Genomic DNA, 19,496 nt, shown 5'->3' with positions numbered 1-19,496 from the left:
AGTTTGAATAAATCTCACAAATCAACTCACAAACCAGAACTTGCGTGTGTGGAATGCTTGACATAAATACTCTCGATACTAGATCAATAATCATAACTTACCTATCATCAAAACAATCACAAGTTTATAACTAGAATAGAAGTTAAACGCATAATGACTCACAACACCTTTATTTTACTAGAGTTATACAATGAATTTATGCTATTATTGAACACATAACACATAACACATAACAAAAATGCTTATTTGATCGTGCAATGAATGAGGTCCCAAAAGACTTATACAATAATACCCATGAAGTGAGCGTTAGGTTAGCGGATCCCAGACTATCAAAGCTTAGGTCACTAGGCACAAAGTCCACTAAGAACTTAATAACTCGAGTATTAAAGAGCTCACACGTGATCAGTTATGCATAAACACATGTTTTTTTTACACTTTTTTTCTTTTTTCAATGATTTCTGAATGAGTGTGTTTCGCTCCATCTCATTCAACCCTAGACTACTCATATAAATATGAGCCGACTACTAGCCATTTGACGCATAGCCTTACAACAACTAGCAATGAAATCCAAGCTTTTCCCTAGTTCATCAGTGTTCTTTTTTCATTACGAGAATACCAAAAATTCTAGATATAGACAAGTGATTAAATCTCAACAAATAAACAAGTATGATCATGATCTAGATCAAAAGTATTCCTATAAGACTTGTGAATTTTTTTTCCGGGCATGCAAATCAATTCATTAAGACTTAAAACATCCCTCTATTCATCATCAACACACTCAAATCAACATCAACTTATCAGATAGCAATAGCTCAATCTAAGGGATCATGTTATATGCATGCACATGCAACCAAATGAACTCCCATAAAAACACAAATAAATATGTCCTATATGAACAATCATGCAAACATATGAATGAAATACAACTAAACATGCAACATGAATCTTTATGAATCTATATGAACTCACACAAACTAATGATTACATTATCACCCCCAAACTTAAAATTGTCAATGTCCTCATTGAAGGTAATAATAAGGATTTCAGGCATACCTAGTTAGCGGGAGGATCACCCTCTTCTGGTGGAGAATCAGGTGAGAATCAGGTGGCCAATCAACCTCGATACCAGTATCTCGGAAAACAGTACCGAGAGCGTTTGTCAAATCTTCAGCAAAACATTGGTGGATTGCATGGCCTCAATATGCCGAATCAACCTTCTATACTGCACATCACCAAGACCAAACCTATCAATTATCTGTTGTACACGCGAGGGACCCTCTATAAGCATGGGAGAAACCGGCCAGTCACCCTTTAGATTATCATAGATATATTCCAACCCCTTGTCAGGGGATGCACCTAAGAATGTAAAACTCAAGTGATCTGGCAGTGGGTTGAGCTCAAGTGTGGGAGCTTCTTCAATAGACAGTTTGAGACGCTCGTGAGAAATTTTTAGCTCTGCTAACCTAAGAGAATCGAATGGCATATCCTACTTCCTCTCCCACGGAGGTGCATTCAAAACCTGCAGTTGCTCTGTTCCTTCTTCATCTTCAATAACTGAATCCTCTATTAAGGATCTCTCTAAGCTATCTGACTTTGGAAATTGCTCAAGCTCCGAATTCACGATAAAGTCGACCCGCTCTACTTTAAAGCACTGCTCTTTATCTGTGGGTAACTTTATTGACTTAAACACATTAAAAGTGACCTTCTAATCTTGTACCTTCATCGTAAGCTCTCCTTTTTACACATCGATCATAGTTTGACCTATAGCCAAGAATGGTCTTCCCAAGATTATGGGAATCTTCTTATCTTCCTCGAAATCCAGAATTACAAAATTAGCAGGGAAGATGAGTTTGTCCACCTAAACCGAGACATCCTCCACTATACCTCACGTATAAGCAATGGAATGATCAGCTAGTTACAATTACATGTATGTCGGTTTTAGATTAGGTAGACCAAGCTTCTTGAAGATAGACAAGGGCATCATATTGATGCTAGCTCCCAAATCACATGAACACTTGTCGAACGACAAGTTTCCTATGGTGCAAGGAATAGTGAAGCTTCCAGGATCTTTAAGCTTCGGAGGCAACTTCTGTTGCAGCACAACAATGCATTCCTCCGTAAGAGCAACTGTCTCTAAGTCATCGAGCTTCACTTTCCTAGAGAGAATACCTATCATAAACTTCGCATAGCTAGGCATCTGATTAAGAGCTTAATCGAAGGGTATGTTGATGTGAAATTTCTTAAAAACTTCGAAAAACTTAGCAAATTATTTATCCAACTTCTGCTTCTACAACCTTTTAGGAAAATGAGGTGTAGGATAGACCTATTTTTCCCATGTATTACCCTCATGAGGAGTGTTGATAACAGCTTTCTTCCTTCGTTCCACCTCTCCATCCTTCAACACCTCTTCTTCAGCTACAATCTCATTTTCTAGAATTGGAAAAGGTGCAGATGCACCTGCATTCTGAACAGAATCTTCAGAATCTTCGTCTTGCTGAATTCGGGGGCTTGTGACCTTTCTAGACCTCAAGGTGATGGTGTTCACCTGTTCTTTAACTTCGTTCTTGCTTGGATTGATTTTTGTATCACTAGGAAGCGTTCCTGGTTTTGACATATAAGAGCCTGATAGAAATTTTCCCAATTTGGTTCTCCAGAGTCTTGATAGAAACAACCTGGTTTTGACATATAAGAGCCTGGTTTTTGCACATAAGCCTCAAATCCTCCAATTCAAATTTTTCATTCGAAGATTGACCAGCACTTCCATGTGGTAGTTGTTGAAGTTGGAGTTGTTGTCTTGGTGCAAATTGTTGCTGAAAACCAGGAGGATTGAATTTCTTATTTTCAAACTGCTTGAACGGATGTTGCATCGCATTCTTATTGTTGCATCGCATTCAAACTGCTTGAAGTCAGGATGATTCCAGTTGTCAGGATAATAAGTGGTAGGAACTAGCTGCTGCAGCCTTTGAAAGTTGCTCACATTCTGAGCTTATTCACTAGATATAGCACATTGCTTCGTCGCATGCGGACCTACACACAGCTCACAAACACTGGTTATATGATTAGCACCATAGTTAGCCAGAGAAATGATCTTCATAGACAATGCATTTAGTTTAGCAGTGATAGTCATAGCTGAATCCACTTCAAGAACTCCTACTACCTTGCCTTGTGGAACTCTCTGGGTTGGATACTGATATTTATTAGCAGCCATCCTTTCAATTAGATTATAAGCTTCCTCATAGCTCTTTGCCCATAATGTTCCACCTGATATTGCATCGAGCATGGGTCTTGAATGTGCTCCCAAACCATTATAAAAGTAATTGATAATCATCCAGTTAGGCAATCTATGATGAGGACACTTCCTAAGCATCTCCTTGTAGCGCTCCCAAGCTTCATATAAAGGCTCTCCCGATTGCTGCGTAAATTGAGTAAGAGCATTCCTGATTGCATCTGTCTTTGCCATAGTGAAGAATTTAATGAGAAACTTTTGAGCAAGCTCCTCTCAAGTAGTGATAGAACCAGCTGGTAGGGAGTGTAACCAGCTCTTAACCTTGTCCTTCAGAGAGAAAGGTAAAAGCCTCAGCTTTATAGCATCTTCAGAAATATTGTTGAACTTGAAGGTGTCACAGATATCGATAAAATCCCTAATGTGCATATTGGGATCTTTCGTTGGAGAACCCCCAAACTGAACTGAGTTCTTCACCATCCGAATTATGTCAGGCTTGATCTCGAAGGTATTAGCTGGAATCGCTGGCCTGACAATGCTAGATTGAATGTCATTGATCTTGGGTTGAGAAAATCCATCAATGCTTTCGTTAGTGCTGCTGGATCTCCTATTGTAATGAGTACCTGAAACACAACAAGTAAACCGTGAAAGTAAAAGAATCCGAGTCAGTGAACTTTAACGACCACTGATGTCAAGCACATAAACTAAAAATTAATACCGAGTCCCCTGCAGCAACGCCAAAAACTTGTTAAAGTGAAAACACGCGCTAAAATTCATGCAAGTATACACATTCACAAGTAGTATAAGATATAAATCAGATTCGTTCCCACAAAGACTCTTTTTAGTTCACTTCAGATTATGCACCTATGCAACAATGTATGGTTATCGTTCAATGCTAAGACAAATAATAAATTGAGATGTTTATAACTAAGATTAAACTAACAAGCAATTAACTAAGAATAAAAGTGATTGAATTAAGTATATGAGACAAACAAGGGATTCTAACGTCAGTACTACATCATTCAAAGTCATTGTTCTTAACCTTAGCATGCAATGGTGATGACAACTAATCAGATAACACGAAATTAGTATACGCCAATTTTCGTTGTACGAATACCCTACTACCAGACATCCACAAAAGAGATAGAAGCTGAATAGACACCAATTATGTTGAGACCCTATATGTCTATAGAATTTGACAACATAAAGGTTTAATGAACAAATTATCTATCGTGATTACATAGGGCAAGTAAGATGGTTAAAATTACCTACGAATCATGCATAACAATTATACATGAACCTATGCTAGCATGACAAGTTCTAAATCTCTATATTCACTGTCGCTTCAATAGAGATTAACACGCTATTTTATATGTTAGCTACGCACATAAGACGAATAAGCACAACCAATACTAGGATATCAATCAATCACCACACACCAAGATATCGAAACAAATTAACTATAGAAATCCATAAGTAAATCCGTTAGAACCCATGATAAAAATTAGTTCATAGCCGAACTCATCACCATCATGGGTTTCAATGAAAATATGATATAAAATAATATAAGAGTATTAGGGTTCAAAGACAAATCGAAAACAAGCATCCAAGTATCAACTATACTAAAGAAGACTAAAGTCTTCTTCTTCGTAGCCGTCTCGTGATCTCTAGGTCTTTTTATTGCTCTCCCTTTGCTCCTTGTTGTTAAAAACGTCTTTTTATTGATATATATAGGGTAGAGGATGACCACGACTCTCAAAATCTTCACTTTCGACTAAAATCAGGATTCTTGTGCAGAAACAGGGCGCCGGTGCTCTAGTTTCGGGTGTGGCCACGCTGGAATAGTGATTTCTGGAGTGCGGGCGAGCTGGTTCTGGCGTGGCCGCGCTGGCCTTTCAGGAAATTTTCTGACAATTCTTCTTTTGGCCGTATCTTGAATTCTGCTCGTCAGAATTAGGTAATTCAACTTCCCACGCGAAGCTAACGAGATTCTATACAACTTGAAAATGGTCTAGGCTTCCAATTCTGATCTCTTTTCAGCATATTTCTTTGAAAATCTGCTTCTTTAATTTAACTAATTCCTGAAATGTAATAACACAAAAACATATCAAAAATACCAACAACTTGAGTCCAAAACACCAAATTAATCTTGCAATGAAGCTTTCCAAGTAGATATAAAATCCACTTATCAAGCTTCTATATAAAAAATAGCATTCTTGTAAAATTCGTAGTAAATTCATCGTAATTCAGAATTCAATGATTCTAGACTTTTCGGAAAGGTTTTTTCGTTCTCTACAACTTTCATGTTTTGTATTTTTCACGATAAAATTATTTAGATGGTCAAAAAGGCTAAATTCAGATATGAACAGATTTTGAGATAAGTTTCCGATCAATTTTGCTAGAATTTTCTAAACTATGTGTTATGTGCGTACATTCGATTATCAAAACTTGGGCTAAGTGATGATATGTTTGATAGTGTTATGTCATAAAGGTTATGTACTATCATATATGTGTTGTGTATCAACGATGATTTTAGATCTCTGATTTATGCCATGATTTGTAAAAATATCTAATAAGGACTTAGGACCATAGTTACCAGATTGTAGTGACAATTTTACAAAAATTTAGGACCGTTATCACCGGGTTATAGTGGTCGTGGCATGAATTATGAGTTTTGAATTATTATTGCTTATGTGCTATGTGTATCGTATATATCAATAAGAATAAGAAAGTGTATAAAACGTGTTTATTTCATATGTCGTTATCCTATCGTATATCGTATTTTGTTATATGTGTATATGTTACTTGACCTACTAGTTGGTTCGATTGGTTTCTTGTTGAGCAGTATATCTCATAACATACAATTTCAGATTTCGTCTAAAATTCAACTTGGAAAGCATTGAAGTTCAAGGAGTTAGGTTTTGGAGTAGATTGGCTTTTGGACTTCAATTAGTCGCGCTTCTATAATAATCACCTTTGTGACAGAATTTTGGAGATAATTTTATTTGATTTTAGTTTCTATGTAGAATTACTAGTCCAGAAGTACGAGCCACTACAGTTGGTATCAGACTTTTTCCCGACCAGAAGTGTAGATGCACTACCCGGGTTCCGTATATGTGTTTGTGAGATCGACGAGGACAACGATCCTATAAGAGAGGATGTTTGTAACATCCCACATCGATAAGAATAAGAGTGTTTCAGACCATTATAGATACAAGTCAAAGACTAAAGTGTACCAAATCTCTAGATTTTTTGGACTGACCTATGGTAGGTTGTTGGGTCCGATATGCATTCAGTTATGGGCTTGGATGTTATAACTACATCATAAAAGAATTCAAAATAAATATAAAAATTTGGAAAGTGAAAATTAATACTTAATTATGATATAAAAATAATTATAAAATTGATTACAAAATGTACCCTCCATGAATGGTGTCCATAAGATACGTGTGCAAATGGATTGACATGATTTCTAGTGTAAAGCACATCCCACTTTTAACGATGACATAAAATTCAGTTAACTATAATGTCTAATTCAAATTAACTTCATTATAAATGAATAAATAATTTTACAAAGACATTGGGCTGCATGTCCTCCTTAGTGAAGAAGTAAAATAGGGTTAGCCATGATGAAGGAAGCCAAAACGAGGCTGCACCAATGATGATCATCTCATCTACAGATTGACCCGATCCGTTGCCACTTTGGATAAAAACTTGGACCCCATTATCGCACATTGCACCTAGTTGCGAAAAATTAACTATGTCCTCCATTAATGCTACTTCCAAGTCACTACATAACATCTTTACTTACCTTTTTCAAAGATCCACTGCATCATAAAATAATAGTTACCCGTAACTAATCTAGACTAGTTTATGAGAATATCTTTATTAAAGATTTAAGTTCAAACTATCAAAAACCATATAAGGATATCCAAATATCCTTACACAAATCACCAGAAAAGGTGATATGTACCAAATAAGGCGATTTGTATTACAACAAGTGCTTTGTATGAAAAATTCACCAAGTTTTAATATATATCAATAATTTTTATCAAAACAAATTACCTAAGACACTTTCTTTCCCGCACATACCATCACCATCCATCCTACGCCCATACCCCTTGCTGGTATAGTAATTATCATAACCACAAATATTGAAGGAAATCACATTTAGGAAGTTCTAAAACTAAAGTATATCTACCTGATATACTTATTTTTTAACTACATTGATTGAAAATATTCATGAGTAATATTTATTGTAGGAGAAGTATGGAACAACGACGATAGAGTAGTGAAAGTTGAAAAGTAATTACAAATCTGGTAAAACAAAGAGGACAATGAACAAACTAAAACGAGATGGCGGTGACGTTAGTTTATCAGTCAGGGATGACATGATGACGACGTGGGTAAATGAAGTGTGGTTGTTGGAGGCGACGAAATAGATAGAATTGGAGGAGAAGAAAGATGCGTATAGGGAATGATTAAATATTTATTTATATGGCCATGATTTGATATACATATAAAATTTATTTATATGAAATTAGGTCTAAGTTATATATAATCAACTTAAAAATGAGAACTGAGAACCCATCTCAACTCCATATTTTTAATTTTTGAATTCTAGCCGTTGATCTAACCTCTTTTTTGTCTAACTGCCCATATTTTCTCCATGCCTCATCATAACATTCATTTCTATTTTTCACCTCTGACCATGAACTTTCCTCTGCGCTGTCGTCATCGCCACAAGAACATTAATATCCGACATCGTCATCGGAACACCACATCACTGTTGTCACCACTCATAATCGATAGTATCGATGATCTTTGTGATACCGTTATTTCCCATAGTTGAATGATTGTCCTACCTTGTTCCCCAATGTTGATCGATTTTGTCGGAAAAAATAAATAAACATGTAACGTACAATTTTTTCATAATATTCATAAATCCTAGATATAATGCTCTAGTATAGTGATGATAATGACAAACTTGGTGAATAAGTGGTTGTAAATATGTAAATAATGTAGTGGTAACTGAGATGGAGATAACATGTTTCAGTGTTTTTTTTTAATATAGTCTAGATATTTATGATGAAATCTAGTGATTTGTGTTGAAATTTATATTTGGTGATTGCATAAGTGTTGGCAATAGTGACATTGGTGCTTATTTAGAATTTTTGCATCTAATTTGAATTTGGGTTGAATTTAATGATTATATGTGAATAATCGTGGTAGAGATGGTTCAGTTGTGACAACGACAATTATGTAATGTTGATAAATATGTTTGACAATGACAATGTTATGAGTGTTATGTATAGATTTATGTAAAATTATTATGTATATGTATAAAATACTTGGTGATTTGTTAAGTCAGTTTTAGTGATTAATATATATTCTCAGTTCTCACAATAAGAAGATTCTCATTACAGTAACACTCTATGTATATTTATAACAAAATATTAATTTTGGCCTATATTTTATGGCGTATGTGCGACCGCTCGCTCAACTACTGCCCCGTTTTTAAGACATGGAGTTAGAAGTTGGGGCTTACCTTGTATAAAAGGTGCTTCCTCATTCGAAATATTCAAAAGAAGACTTATTTATCAGAATAGAAATATTCAAAAGAAGACTAATTTATCAGAAAAATAAGACTTTACTTTAATAAAAGAAACCGGAGAAGGTCAAATAATTTCACCTGGCTCAAGATTTGAGGAGGGCCTCATGTCTATCGTCCTAACAAATTAGGTATTTTGATGTTTAAGACTCTTAAATTGCAGAATATGACGGGGTATGTAAATATAACGGAACAAGTTTTCAAGAATGATATTGCTCATAATTTCTAATCAAATATTTGACTTACCGTTGGTTATATAAATAGCAGGAGTTTGAATTTTGAAATCATACCGCATATCATACAAATTGCTTAAAAACTCGCACTTACAGGCAAAATTTTGAAAAACTTAAGAACAAAAAAGGAAGATAATCAATTATCTTTCCAAGGAAAGCAAACTCATAGAATTCCGATAGAAATGGACCATATATGAATTTTACAAGAATCATTTTGTAATTTAATACAATTATAAAGTTCTGAGTAAAAAAGATGGCTTAGTGACCTTTTGACCCTTAAAATATGGACCGTTATACTCATCAGTCCAAAATGTATGAAGTCATATCTTTTGACCTCTATAGTATCCGTCTCCATAATTTTAAACCCTTTTTCGCTCCAAAACGACATATATGTGAATACCGGAGGGAAAAATTGGCTTTTACTAAAATTATTTCCCCTAAACAGAGGAATATCGGAGGGTTAAAGGGTATGAAGACGGATACTATAGGAACCAAAATATATGAGTTCATACAGCTGAGACAATTACAAGACTGGGAAAATTTTCTCAATTACACATAATGCACTTGGTCATAACATAGATTAAAACTTGGCATGACTACATTGAAAGTCCATTAGATTTATCATTGGAAAGGGCTACTTCTAAAGTGTATATTTCCGGGAAATCGAGTAAAGGTGGACTCATTATGGAAAATTTTATGTTTAACTTTCACCACTCACCACAGAATCATAATAATTTGAAACCACGAGTACTATATATTTGATATTTTTAGATATGGACTGTAATCAGCTTGTAATAAATGTGCACTGGATTACAATTTGTTAAATCATATCTCGTATAAAGGAACTCCAGTTTAGTTTAGTGACAGACTCTGAGCAGTGAACTTCATGTAAATGCTCATTTCATTGGCCAGAGAAGCAATGAATCACTACAAGAAAAACGGCCATTTCCTACCAGCGTTTTGGTAGGAAATGGGCTATTTCTGGTAGGAAAAGGGGGCAATTCCTACCAAAAGGCTTGGTGGGATTTGCTCCAGTCGGAATTGCTTTGTGGTAGGAATTGGTGCTTGTATCTCAAATGGTCCCACTTGCCAAGTCATGTCAGCTTCCACGTCATACAAATTGGGGTCAGATTGATGAGTTGGCATGTGGACCCATCCACGTGTCATGCCACGTGTCCTGCCACGTGGCAATTGACACAGAAAAGACCTTTTTCCTATTAAAATTGGTAGGTTTTGAGTGAGTATTTCCTACCATAACTGGTAGGTTTTGATTGATGAATGGTAGGTTTTATGTCAGAAGACATGAATATCAGTATTTCCTACCAACCATTTCCTACCACTGTTTAGCTTGAATGTGGTAGGAAATACCTTGAATGTGGTAGGAAATGGCTTGAATGTGGTGGGAAATGTTGGACAGTTTTTTTATAAAAAAATTTATTTCATTGATAACAATGTAGAACAAGTTGTACATCAATTAATATCTAAATCATAAGCATACAACAATAACCAAAATTGAAAAATTCATCATAAATCACAATCCGGACATATCACTATTATAACATTAAAAAAAATTACATATCCGTGATAATTGCATATTAGAAATAATAATTCATTGCAACAATTAATAGATGTTTCAAAAGTTAAGACTAATCATCTTCAAGTTCTCATCATTATTGAATCATCTGCCTTCATTCTTTGTAATTTCTTCATTATCGTTGCTGAATAATTTGTCTACATTCTTTGTGAGTTTTCCATTTTCGTCTTTGTTTGTTTCATTTCCTTGGTCTCGAGTGAATAAAATCTACATAAGAAGAGATTATAAATGTTAGTAGTCATTAAAGTACATGAACAATTAATACATGTAGTAAAAACAAATAAGTAATTATATGAACGAATCAAGATAAAAAATATGTTAAAAATATTGAAATGCATACATATATATGAGATGGTTTAAATGAAGAAGATGAAGATATTTACCAAAAGATAAGAAGAGGATGGAGAAATTATGAAATGAAATTTTGGCGGAGTAGATGAAATTGAAAGTGAAAAGAGGAAGATAGTGGTTTATAAGTTCAAGTCACCTATTTCCTACCAATATTGGTAGGTTATGGGTTTAGGCGGAATTTTCAAATTTTTGAGTTTAATTTTGGCTCCGTATTTGAAATTTTCATTTTTGATTTTGGCTCCACATTTGAATTTTTTGTGAAATTAAGGTTCATTTCCTACCAATACTGGTAGGTTTTGAATTTGACGAAAATTTTGAATTTTTGGTTTTGGCACCATATTTCAAACTTTTAGTTTTGGCTCCATATTTGAATTTTCGTGAAACTAAAGTTCATTTCCTACCAATATTGGTAGGTTTTGAGTTGGACTTTGTTTTTGAATTTTTGGATTTCGCTCCAATTTTAAAAATTTTGAATTTACTTTCATGTTTAAAATTTTCATGAAACTACAACCAATATAGGTAGGTAATGGGGTTTAACGATTTTTTTTTAATTTTTAGTGTGAGTGCAATTATTTAAAAGTAAATTAAATATTTAAAAAAAATTTAAATATCAATATATGACTAAATACTAGTAAATCAAATATATTTATTTTTTTTTCTAAAATTTTTATCATATCCCTAAAATATATAGAGAAACAAACAAATATATCTTAGTTGAAAAATTGGATAATATTTATTAAAAATCGAATATTATACGAAATTGTTAAAATAACAATTTAATTACTATTTTCAGGTGATGCCTTTTCCTACCAATTTTAGGTCTATTTTATACCAAACTTGGTAGGAAATACCCAACTAGGAAAAGGACAAACAACTTTTTTGGGCAAAACCTACCAATTCCGGTAGGAATTAAAAGTTTGTTTTATGGATCTATTATTAAAATATAATAGCTTAATTTTTAAAAATTCAATATTTCGACTACATGTATAAAATTCATGTATCTAATCATCCTAAGGTTGGATTATTAAAAAATAAAAATAAAAAAATTCAAGTGTGTAATCCTAAACATCCCCGACACTTTGAGTTGAAAACCTAACTCAATCTTCGAACAATCTCGACGTTCTGTTTTTTAAACGATTTTCTTAGTCATAATTGTTTTCTTAACCAATTTTTTTTCCTAGTTTTATTTCACTATAAATTGACATTTCACTTGAAAAGTTTTAATTTATCGAATCATTTTCATATTTAATATTTTTTTCGTAATAATTATAATTATCCAAAAAACAAATGGAAACACGGGACTATAATTGTAATCAACTAACTTTTAGAGTTCCACTATTAAAATTAATTGATGTTTATGTTTTTAGAGTTTGATAAACGAAAATGTGACAAACAATGGGCGAAAAGTACAAAAACTATATTTTTCTTGCATTTTTTTCTATAGATCTATTATAAAAACATAATAGCTTAATTTTTAAAAATTCTATATTTCAATTACATGTATAAAACTCATATATAATCATCCGTAAGGTTGGATTATTCAAAAAATCTAAATGTCTAACCCTTCCCCGAAACTTTGAGTTGAAAACCTAACTCAATCGCCGAACAATCTCGACGTTCCGTTTTCTTAACGATTTTCTTAGTCATAATTGTTTTCTTACCCAATTTTTTTCCTAGTTTTATTTCAATATAAAATGACATTTCACTTGAAAAGTTTTAATTTATCGAATCATTTTCATATTTAATTTTTTTCGTAACAATTATAATTATCCCAAAAACAAATGAAAACACAAAATTGTAATTGTAATCAACTAACTTTTAGAGTTTCACTATTAAAATGAATAGATGTTTATGTTTTTAAATTTGATCAATGGAAATGTGACAAACAATGGGTGAAAAGTACAAAAAAATTATTTTTCTTGCAGTTTTTTTCTATAGATCAATTATAAAAATATAATAGCTTAATTTTTAAAAATTCTATATTTCAATTACATATATAAAACTTATATATATATTCACGTAAGGTTGGATTATTAAAAAAATCCAAATGTCTAACCCATCCCCGAAACTTTGAGTTGAAAAACCTAACTCGATCTTCGAACAATCTCGACGTTCCGTTTTCTAAACGATTTTCTTAGTCATAATTGTTTTCTTACCCAATTTTTTTCCTTAGTTTTATTTCACTATAAAATGACATTTCACTTGAAAAGTTTTAATTTATCGAATCATTTTCATATTTAATATTTTTTTCGTAATAATTATAATTATCCAAAAAACAAATGGAAACACAAAACTGTAAGTGTAATCAACTAATTTTTAGAGTTTCACTATTAAAATGAATAGATATTTATGTTTTAGAGTTTGATCAACGGAAATGTGACAAACAATGGGCGAAAAGTACAAAAAAAGTAATTTTCTTGCAGTTTTTTTCTATAGATCTATTATAAAAATATAATAGCTTAATTTTTCAAAATTCTATATTTCAATTACATGTATAAAAATCATATATCTAATCATCCGTAAGGTTGGATTATTAAAAAAAAATCCAAAGTCTAACCCATCCCCGAAACTTTGAGTTGAAAACCTAACTCGATCTTCGAACAATCTCGACGTTCCGTTTTCTAAACGATTTTCTTAGTCATAATTGTTTTCTTACCCAATTTTTTCCCCTAGTTTTATTTCACTATAAAATGACATTTCACTTGAAAAGTTTTAATTTATCGAATCATTTTCATATTTAATATTTTTTTCGTAATAATTATAATTATCCAAAAAACAGATGGAAACACAAAACTGTAAGTGTAATTAACTAACTTTTAGAGTTTCAGTATTAAAATGAATAGATGTTTATGTTTTTAGAGTTTGTTCAACGACCTGAATTATTGATATTTATTTATGCTTCAGATAAATGTTATATATTCTTAACAATATGTGGCATGCTGATGTGGTTTGTGGGGTTATTTTCACATTAAGATTCTACCAAAGCCTACCAACCTTGGTAGGAAAAACTTTCCCACCAAACTTGGTAGGAAATGGTCTCGGATTGATGATATTATTTCTTTTTTCATAAAAAAAAGTTTAATCAATAAAATAAGTGAGGGCTGATGACGTGGTTGGTGGGACCATTTCGGTATCAAATTTTTGTCAAAACATACCAAAATTGGTAGGTTCTGAGTTTCCCACAAATATTGGTAGGTTTTGGTGCTTGCGTGTACAAAATATGGGCCCCACCTAGAGCAATTCCTACCAGTTTACGGGTTGGTAGGAAATGGTAGAGCAATTCCTACCAATTTTTTCTAGTTTGATTTGCTTGGTAGGAAAAAGCCGTTTTTCTTGTAGTGAATAGATTTCACTAGGGTGCAGGCCATACCGTGATACCGAACCTATCAACTCTTCATTGCTGCAGAGTAAGTATCAACGTTGCAAGTATCTTTTAACCGTCTACTTGATCCTTTTGACATGAGAGTCGCCAGAAAAGGATTGATGAGGAGGCTTTTTCCAAAAATTAAACACAAAACAGATTGTTATTTGGTTATCACTCATGAGAATAAGCTGTTCATTGCAGCATTGCTACGATGGACGGGAAGTAAGTTTTTATTTAAAAATGTAAAAATGCTATGTAATGCGCCACTTTTATTCATCGGATTATAATTAGAATTTCATGTTACTATCATATTCCATTAAAAAAAGAATGCTTGAAACCCCCTTAAAACGACTGTATATTGTGGCATGCAAAAAGAAACTAGCTTGCAAATCAGTATTTTACCATTTGTAATTTGTAAAGCCTCAAGCCACAGACCACCTAGGTCACGTCCAAGCTCAATATATAAAAGTGCAACCTGGAGTTTCCGTAACACATTTTTCCTTAATAAGGATCCTTGTTTCAGAAGCATCAAACCCCTGACCATCTTCGGAGTACATACTTGATAACATGATGTAGTTCCTTGAGTCCTTTGGATTCAGAGCAAATAGTCTTTCCCTCCTCAACAAGCCATGAATGACTACACGCGCTTAATAAATGAGTGAAAGTAACATGACCAGGCTCCTCGCCTTTACTAACCATGACATCAAAATGTTCAATTGCTTGTCTTCCATAACCATGTCACATATCTTCATTTGAATTGAAAAAGAAACAATGAGACATCAGAATCTATTATTACAGAATGAAGCAATCAATATTTTATGTACTCTTATATTGTATTGAACTCTGCAAACATCAACTTTCCGCAGGAGAACCATAGACAAAGGTGAGGCACGCCCAGGGAGCAGCCAGACACTGTACTTAACTAATTTGCTAGTCATCAATGAAAAAAGAATTATATTAAGAATATTATGAAATGTATGAAATCATACCTTTTGACCCCTATAGTATCCGTCTTTATACCTTTTAACTCTCCGATATTGCTTTGTTTTGGAGGGAACAATTTTAGTAAAAGCCAATTTTACCCTCCGATATTCTTTGATATGTCGTTTTGGAGCGAAAAGGGTTAAAAGTATGGAGATAATATAGGGGTCAAAAAATATGACTTCATATATTTGGGGCTGATGAGTATAACGGCCCATATTTTAAGGGTCAAAATATCATTAAGCCAAAAAATATTGACACAAAAAATTAGGAGTAAAAATATGAAGACAAATATGAGATGCAAGAATGTTTACATGCCTCGTTACGTCGTATACTTCACTCGCTCGTTAGCGCCCTTTCTTCAGCTGGCTTCGCCCTATCTATTCATCTCTTTTTTCAAATGGATATTTAGGGATCTCTCTTGTCAAGAGTTACTGAAAAGATCCTCAAGAAATGAAACCCTTCAATTCAACAACCCCAGTTTGTATCCATTCGAATCATAGGTATAAGCGCCTAATTGGTTCGCAATCACTTCAAAGAAGATTAGACCATTACTAATGACATTTAAGCCAACTCCACCTTAATATATAACATCAAACACTGTGGACAGAATACTCTGCTCCACCCCCACTAAGTGGCAGCCCCAATTAGGGGCAGTTGAGTTGTGTGCATCACGCTTTAGAGCACCACGGCTAGCGAAAACAGCTACAATTTTAGGATCAACAACTGGTATGGATAAGGGCCGACTACCAGGACACAGGGTTGATAACTTGCGAAATCCATAAGCCCACCTCAGTCACCCAAAATTTCATGATTTAGTGGTGTCAGCAGTAATATTTGATCTAATAAAGTGAACAAATTATGGTGCATGTCTGAATTTAAAACTAGGGATTACATTTATGCCTGCTTATGAAATTAATAAACTGTACAATGATGGTTCACTTGCTAATAAATTGCTTCACTGAGCAGGAATATATAGGCTGATTTATAAACTTCAAATTTGAACTTGAGCACTCCATTTTCCTGTACTGTATAAATCAAATGCAACATGCCAAATAATACATAGAGCAGTATATATGGGAAAACCAATCAATTTAGCCAGCTATAAGAAATACACTAATAAAAACCAAACGACTCTTGTTTAGGTTTTTAACAAGTAAAATAAAAATTTCTTACAACTGCACTCAACATAGTTTGGCAATTTTTATTTATTTTGATAACTATATATTTTCGATTGTAGTAAGTAGGCTCTAATAACTTCCGCTTCCATCCATCCACATATTTTGAAAACCTGGGAAATTAGATTGGCCACCCACTCCATTGTTGCTTCCACGCAACTGCTCCTGATTGAATTGACCAACGCCTGAAATCTCTGATGGACAACCATTTTGCGAGACATTGCTACTAATATTACTTTGGAACACTGAAAAATGAGAATTGCCACTAGCTGCACTTCTGAAATCAGGGTAGATATGAGAATAATCTGTGTCAAGACTAGAAGCTATTGTACCTGTTGAGTTATTCAAACTTCCTGTGAAAGAAGCAGAGTATCCTGGATTAGCCAGACTATAGCCTTGTTGTGGAGCTTCTTGTGGCAATGCAGTAGAATGAGCACTTGAAACAGCAAAGAGTCGGTCATACAACACATTAACTTCAGAACTATTGTCAGTAATAAATTCAGTGCCTTGAGCATTGCTGTTATTGCCTGGATTGGTTACAGTGATAATATTCCTCCGTTCAGAGTGAATTGAAGATTGTGATGAAGACTGTAAAGTCGAGTAGGGAGGAGCCAGGATGTTGTTATATAATGAAGGATATAGATTGTCACTGGTAGTAATACCGGCACTGACAGCAGCCATGTTGGTGGGAAGTGAGCAAAAATTATCAATTATATTTGGTCCAAATAAATTTCCCTGACTTATATTAGTGGCTGGAAAATCGTTATCCTGGGAAAATAGATGCTGGACTAGTGCACCACACAGTGTCCGGTGTGCTATATAACTGTCACGCCTGTATCAATGAATAAATTTGTTAAAAGAGTAGTACATATACAATTACAAGTAATCATATGATTCTGTGGTCCATGATTGCGTGCAAGAGGATTGATTTGTTATTGAAAAAGTTCTGTGAATGCTTACAATATTGATAATTAAGAAACTAGATTAATCTTAAAATTCAGTTCCTTTTATGTAGATATCAAAAAACATCAAAGGTTTTAAGATTAAAGAACAGAGAACTAAATTATAGATAGATTCAGCATGAAGCAGTATAGCATTCCTACAAAAGCAGTATAGCATTCCTACAAACTTACACATTTAAATTGGAAAAAAATTAATATTTAACAGTCGATTCGAATCAAGAATATCAACATTCATGTACAGCTGCAATCATGTCACAATATAGAATATATCCTAGAAATTAATATGGCTCATGGATATCTAGAAGAAACTTCTATTCACCCTAAAATGGTTAAAAATTATTAGGATCATCGTCAAGCAAACAAGTCGTACAACTACTTAAATATTAAATACAACAAAAGAAATGGAAGCCACGAATCAGAAGTGAAACTACTTAGACAGCCATTTATTATTAAAATCCACATACGTAATTGTATGTGTCGTCAGAGAGAGAACAAATTATTATGAGAACTAGGACCGCAAGAGACACCAAGAAACGTAACTGAACAGTGACTACATAGTATGTACTTTTCTCGCTAAAGGCGTGTGTATGTACTTTTCTCGCTAAAGGCCTGTGTTTATTATGTAATATGTGTGTGTCCTAACAGTAAATTAAGTTGAAGTGCTGAAAAGAACATAATTAATCTACTGATCAGCATATATTATAATCAGAGATCAGGAAAATTTTTGATATCAACATTTACGATTTTTAGATTACCTTGAGAAAGCACCACCACACTCACACTTGTACTCTTTGGTGCCACATGTCTTCAAGTGAGCTCTGAGATCAGCTTGAACTGCATACATCTTGTAACATTTGGGGCAGCTCAATGTTTTTTCACTATGTTTTCTTTTATAATGTTTTTTCAGGCTGGTAAAATCTCCCAATGCATTACATCGATTATGACTAGCACAAGTTGTTTCGGGACACAAATATACCTTTCGCTTCCCATCTTCATTTTTGCCATTCTTAAGGGAAAATGGTAAATTGTGTGCCCGTTTGTGAAGTTGCAGATTCTGTTCTCTGTTAAATTTCTTGTTGCAAAACTCACAAGAGAATTTTTTTTCAGCAAGTAGATCCTCTACTGATAGTGCTATCACTTCTTCCGCCTCATTATCTGCCGGAAAAAGGGAAAAATATCAATTCATCTCTGAGAAACTTATTTGCATTCAATTAATGTTCAAGTAATTAAGGTATATATAAAGTTCATACACATGATATCTAAATTTAAAAACAAATTTTTGGATATATATAAACTGGTGAAGTCAAGAGTAAACATATAAAATACGAACTGAATTGGATGAACATCTAAAACATTTATAAATTTCAGTGCTGGTAAACCCTGAGTCATTCCCTTATTTTTTTTTAAATTTAAATGACGATAAGTTTTGTGTGCAATTGCCTGTAATGTCTTGGTGCTTCCGTTTGCTCAGGACAGGAGGAGTTTGAGATACTCTTGAAGTAGTAGCAGCCATGTGTGTACCTCCATAAATATTACATTGCTGTTGTTGATTCATTTTTTATCGTCAAGAAGTAGGAAATGATCTGTTTGAGAGGGGAGGGGGTTATTTAGTGTCCATCTCTATTTCTTGTTGTGGATGAATACTTAACTGTGGTTTATTTTTAAGAAGGGGAGAAATATTGCATCACTTATCTACCAGCGAGCCTCTATAGATAACATCATTAATGGACTTTCGGTCTATCCTCCTCCGTCATTTTGTGATACAAAATTCACAAAAAGTTAAAGAATGGGAGACATAAATCGTATTGATATTTGCTGCTTTACGTACAAGTCTTTTATATTTAATAGTGCCACGTCTTCTTCGAGTTTTGTAATTATATCTTTAACAAATGAATAGTAGTGACTTGCATATGCTTGTAACAAATCTTTTCGTTTTGAATGGACAATGTCAATTTTCCACATTTTTCAAAATTACGTTCACCCTAGCTAAAGGTTTGCA

General features: G+C 33.6%; 1 protein-coding gene and 1 non-coding gene across 2 annotated transcripts; one reads left to right on the top strand and one right to left on the bottom strand.

Moving 5' to 3' along the window:
- Nucleotides 1-3,338: 3,338 nt before the first annotated feature.
- LOC141710257 (small nucleolar RNA R71) lies at nt 3,339-3,443 on the top strand. Its single transcript, XR_012570786.1, has one exon. It is a non-coding gene; the product is annotated as a small nucleolar RNA R71 (small nucleolar RNA).
- A 13,077-nt stretch (nt 3,444-16,520) lies between these two features.
- On the bottom strand, nt 16,521-19,026 carry LOC141705960 (uncharacterized). The gene is made up of 3 exons (XM_074508814.1): nt 18,938-19,026; nt 18,253-18,652; nt 16,521-17,367 (listed from the first exon to the last, which is right to left on the bottom strand). Exons 1-3 carry the CDS (start codon nt 19,008-19,010, stop codon nt 16,608-16,610), a joined length of 1,233 nt encoding a protein of 410 aa, XP_074364915.1. The 5' UTR covers nt 19,011-19,026; the 3' UTR covers nt 16,521-16,607.
- Between the last annotated feature and the right edge of the window lie 470 nt (nt 19,027-19,496).

This window comes from Apium graveolens, chromosome 2, assembly GCF_009905375.1.
Source record: "Apium graveolens cultivar Ventura chromosome 2, ASM990537v1, whole genome shotgun sequence".
Classification (NCBI taxonomy): domain Eukaryota; kingdom Viridiplantae; phylum Streptophyta; class Magnoliopsida; order Apiales; family Apiaceae; genus Apium; species Apium graveolens.
Note: the sequence above shows the minus strand (reverse complement) of the source record. Positions and strands in the feature narration are given on the sequence as shown.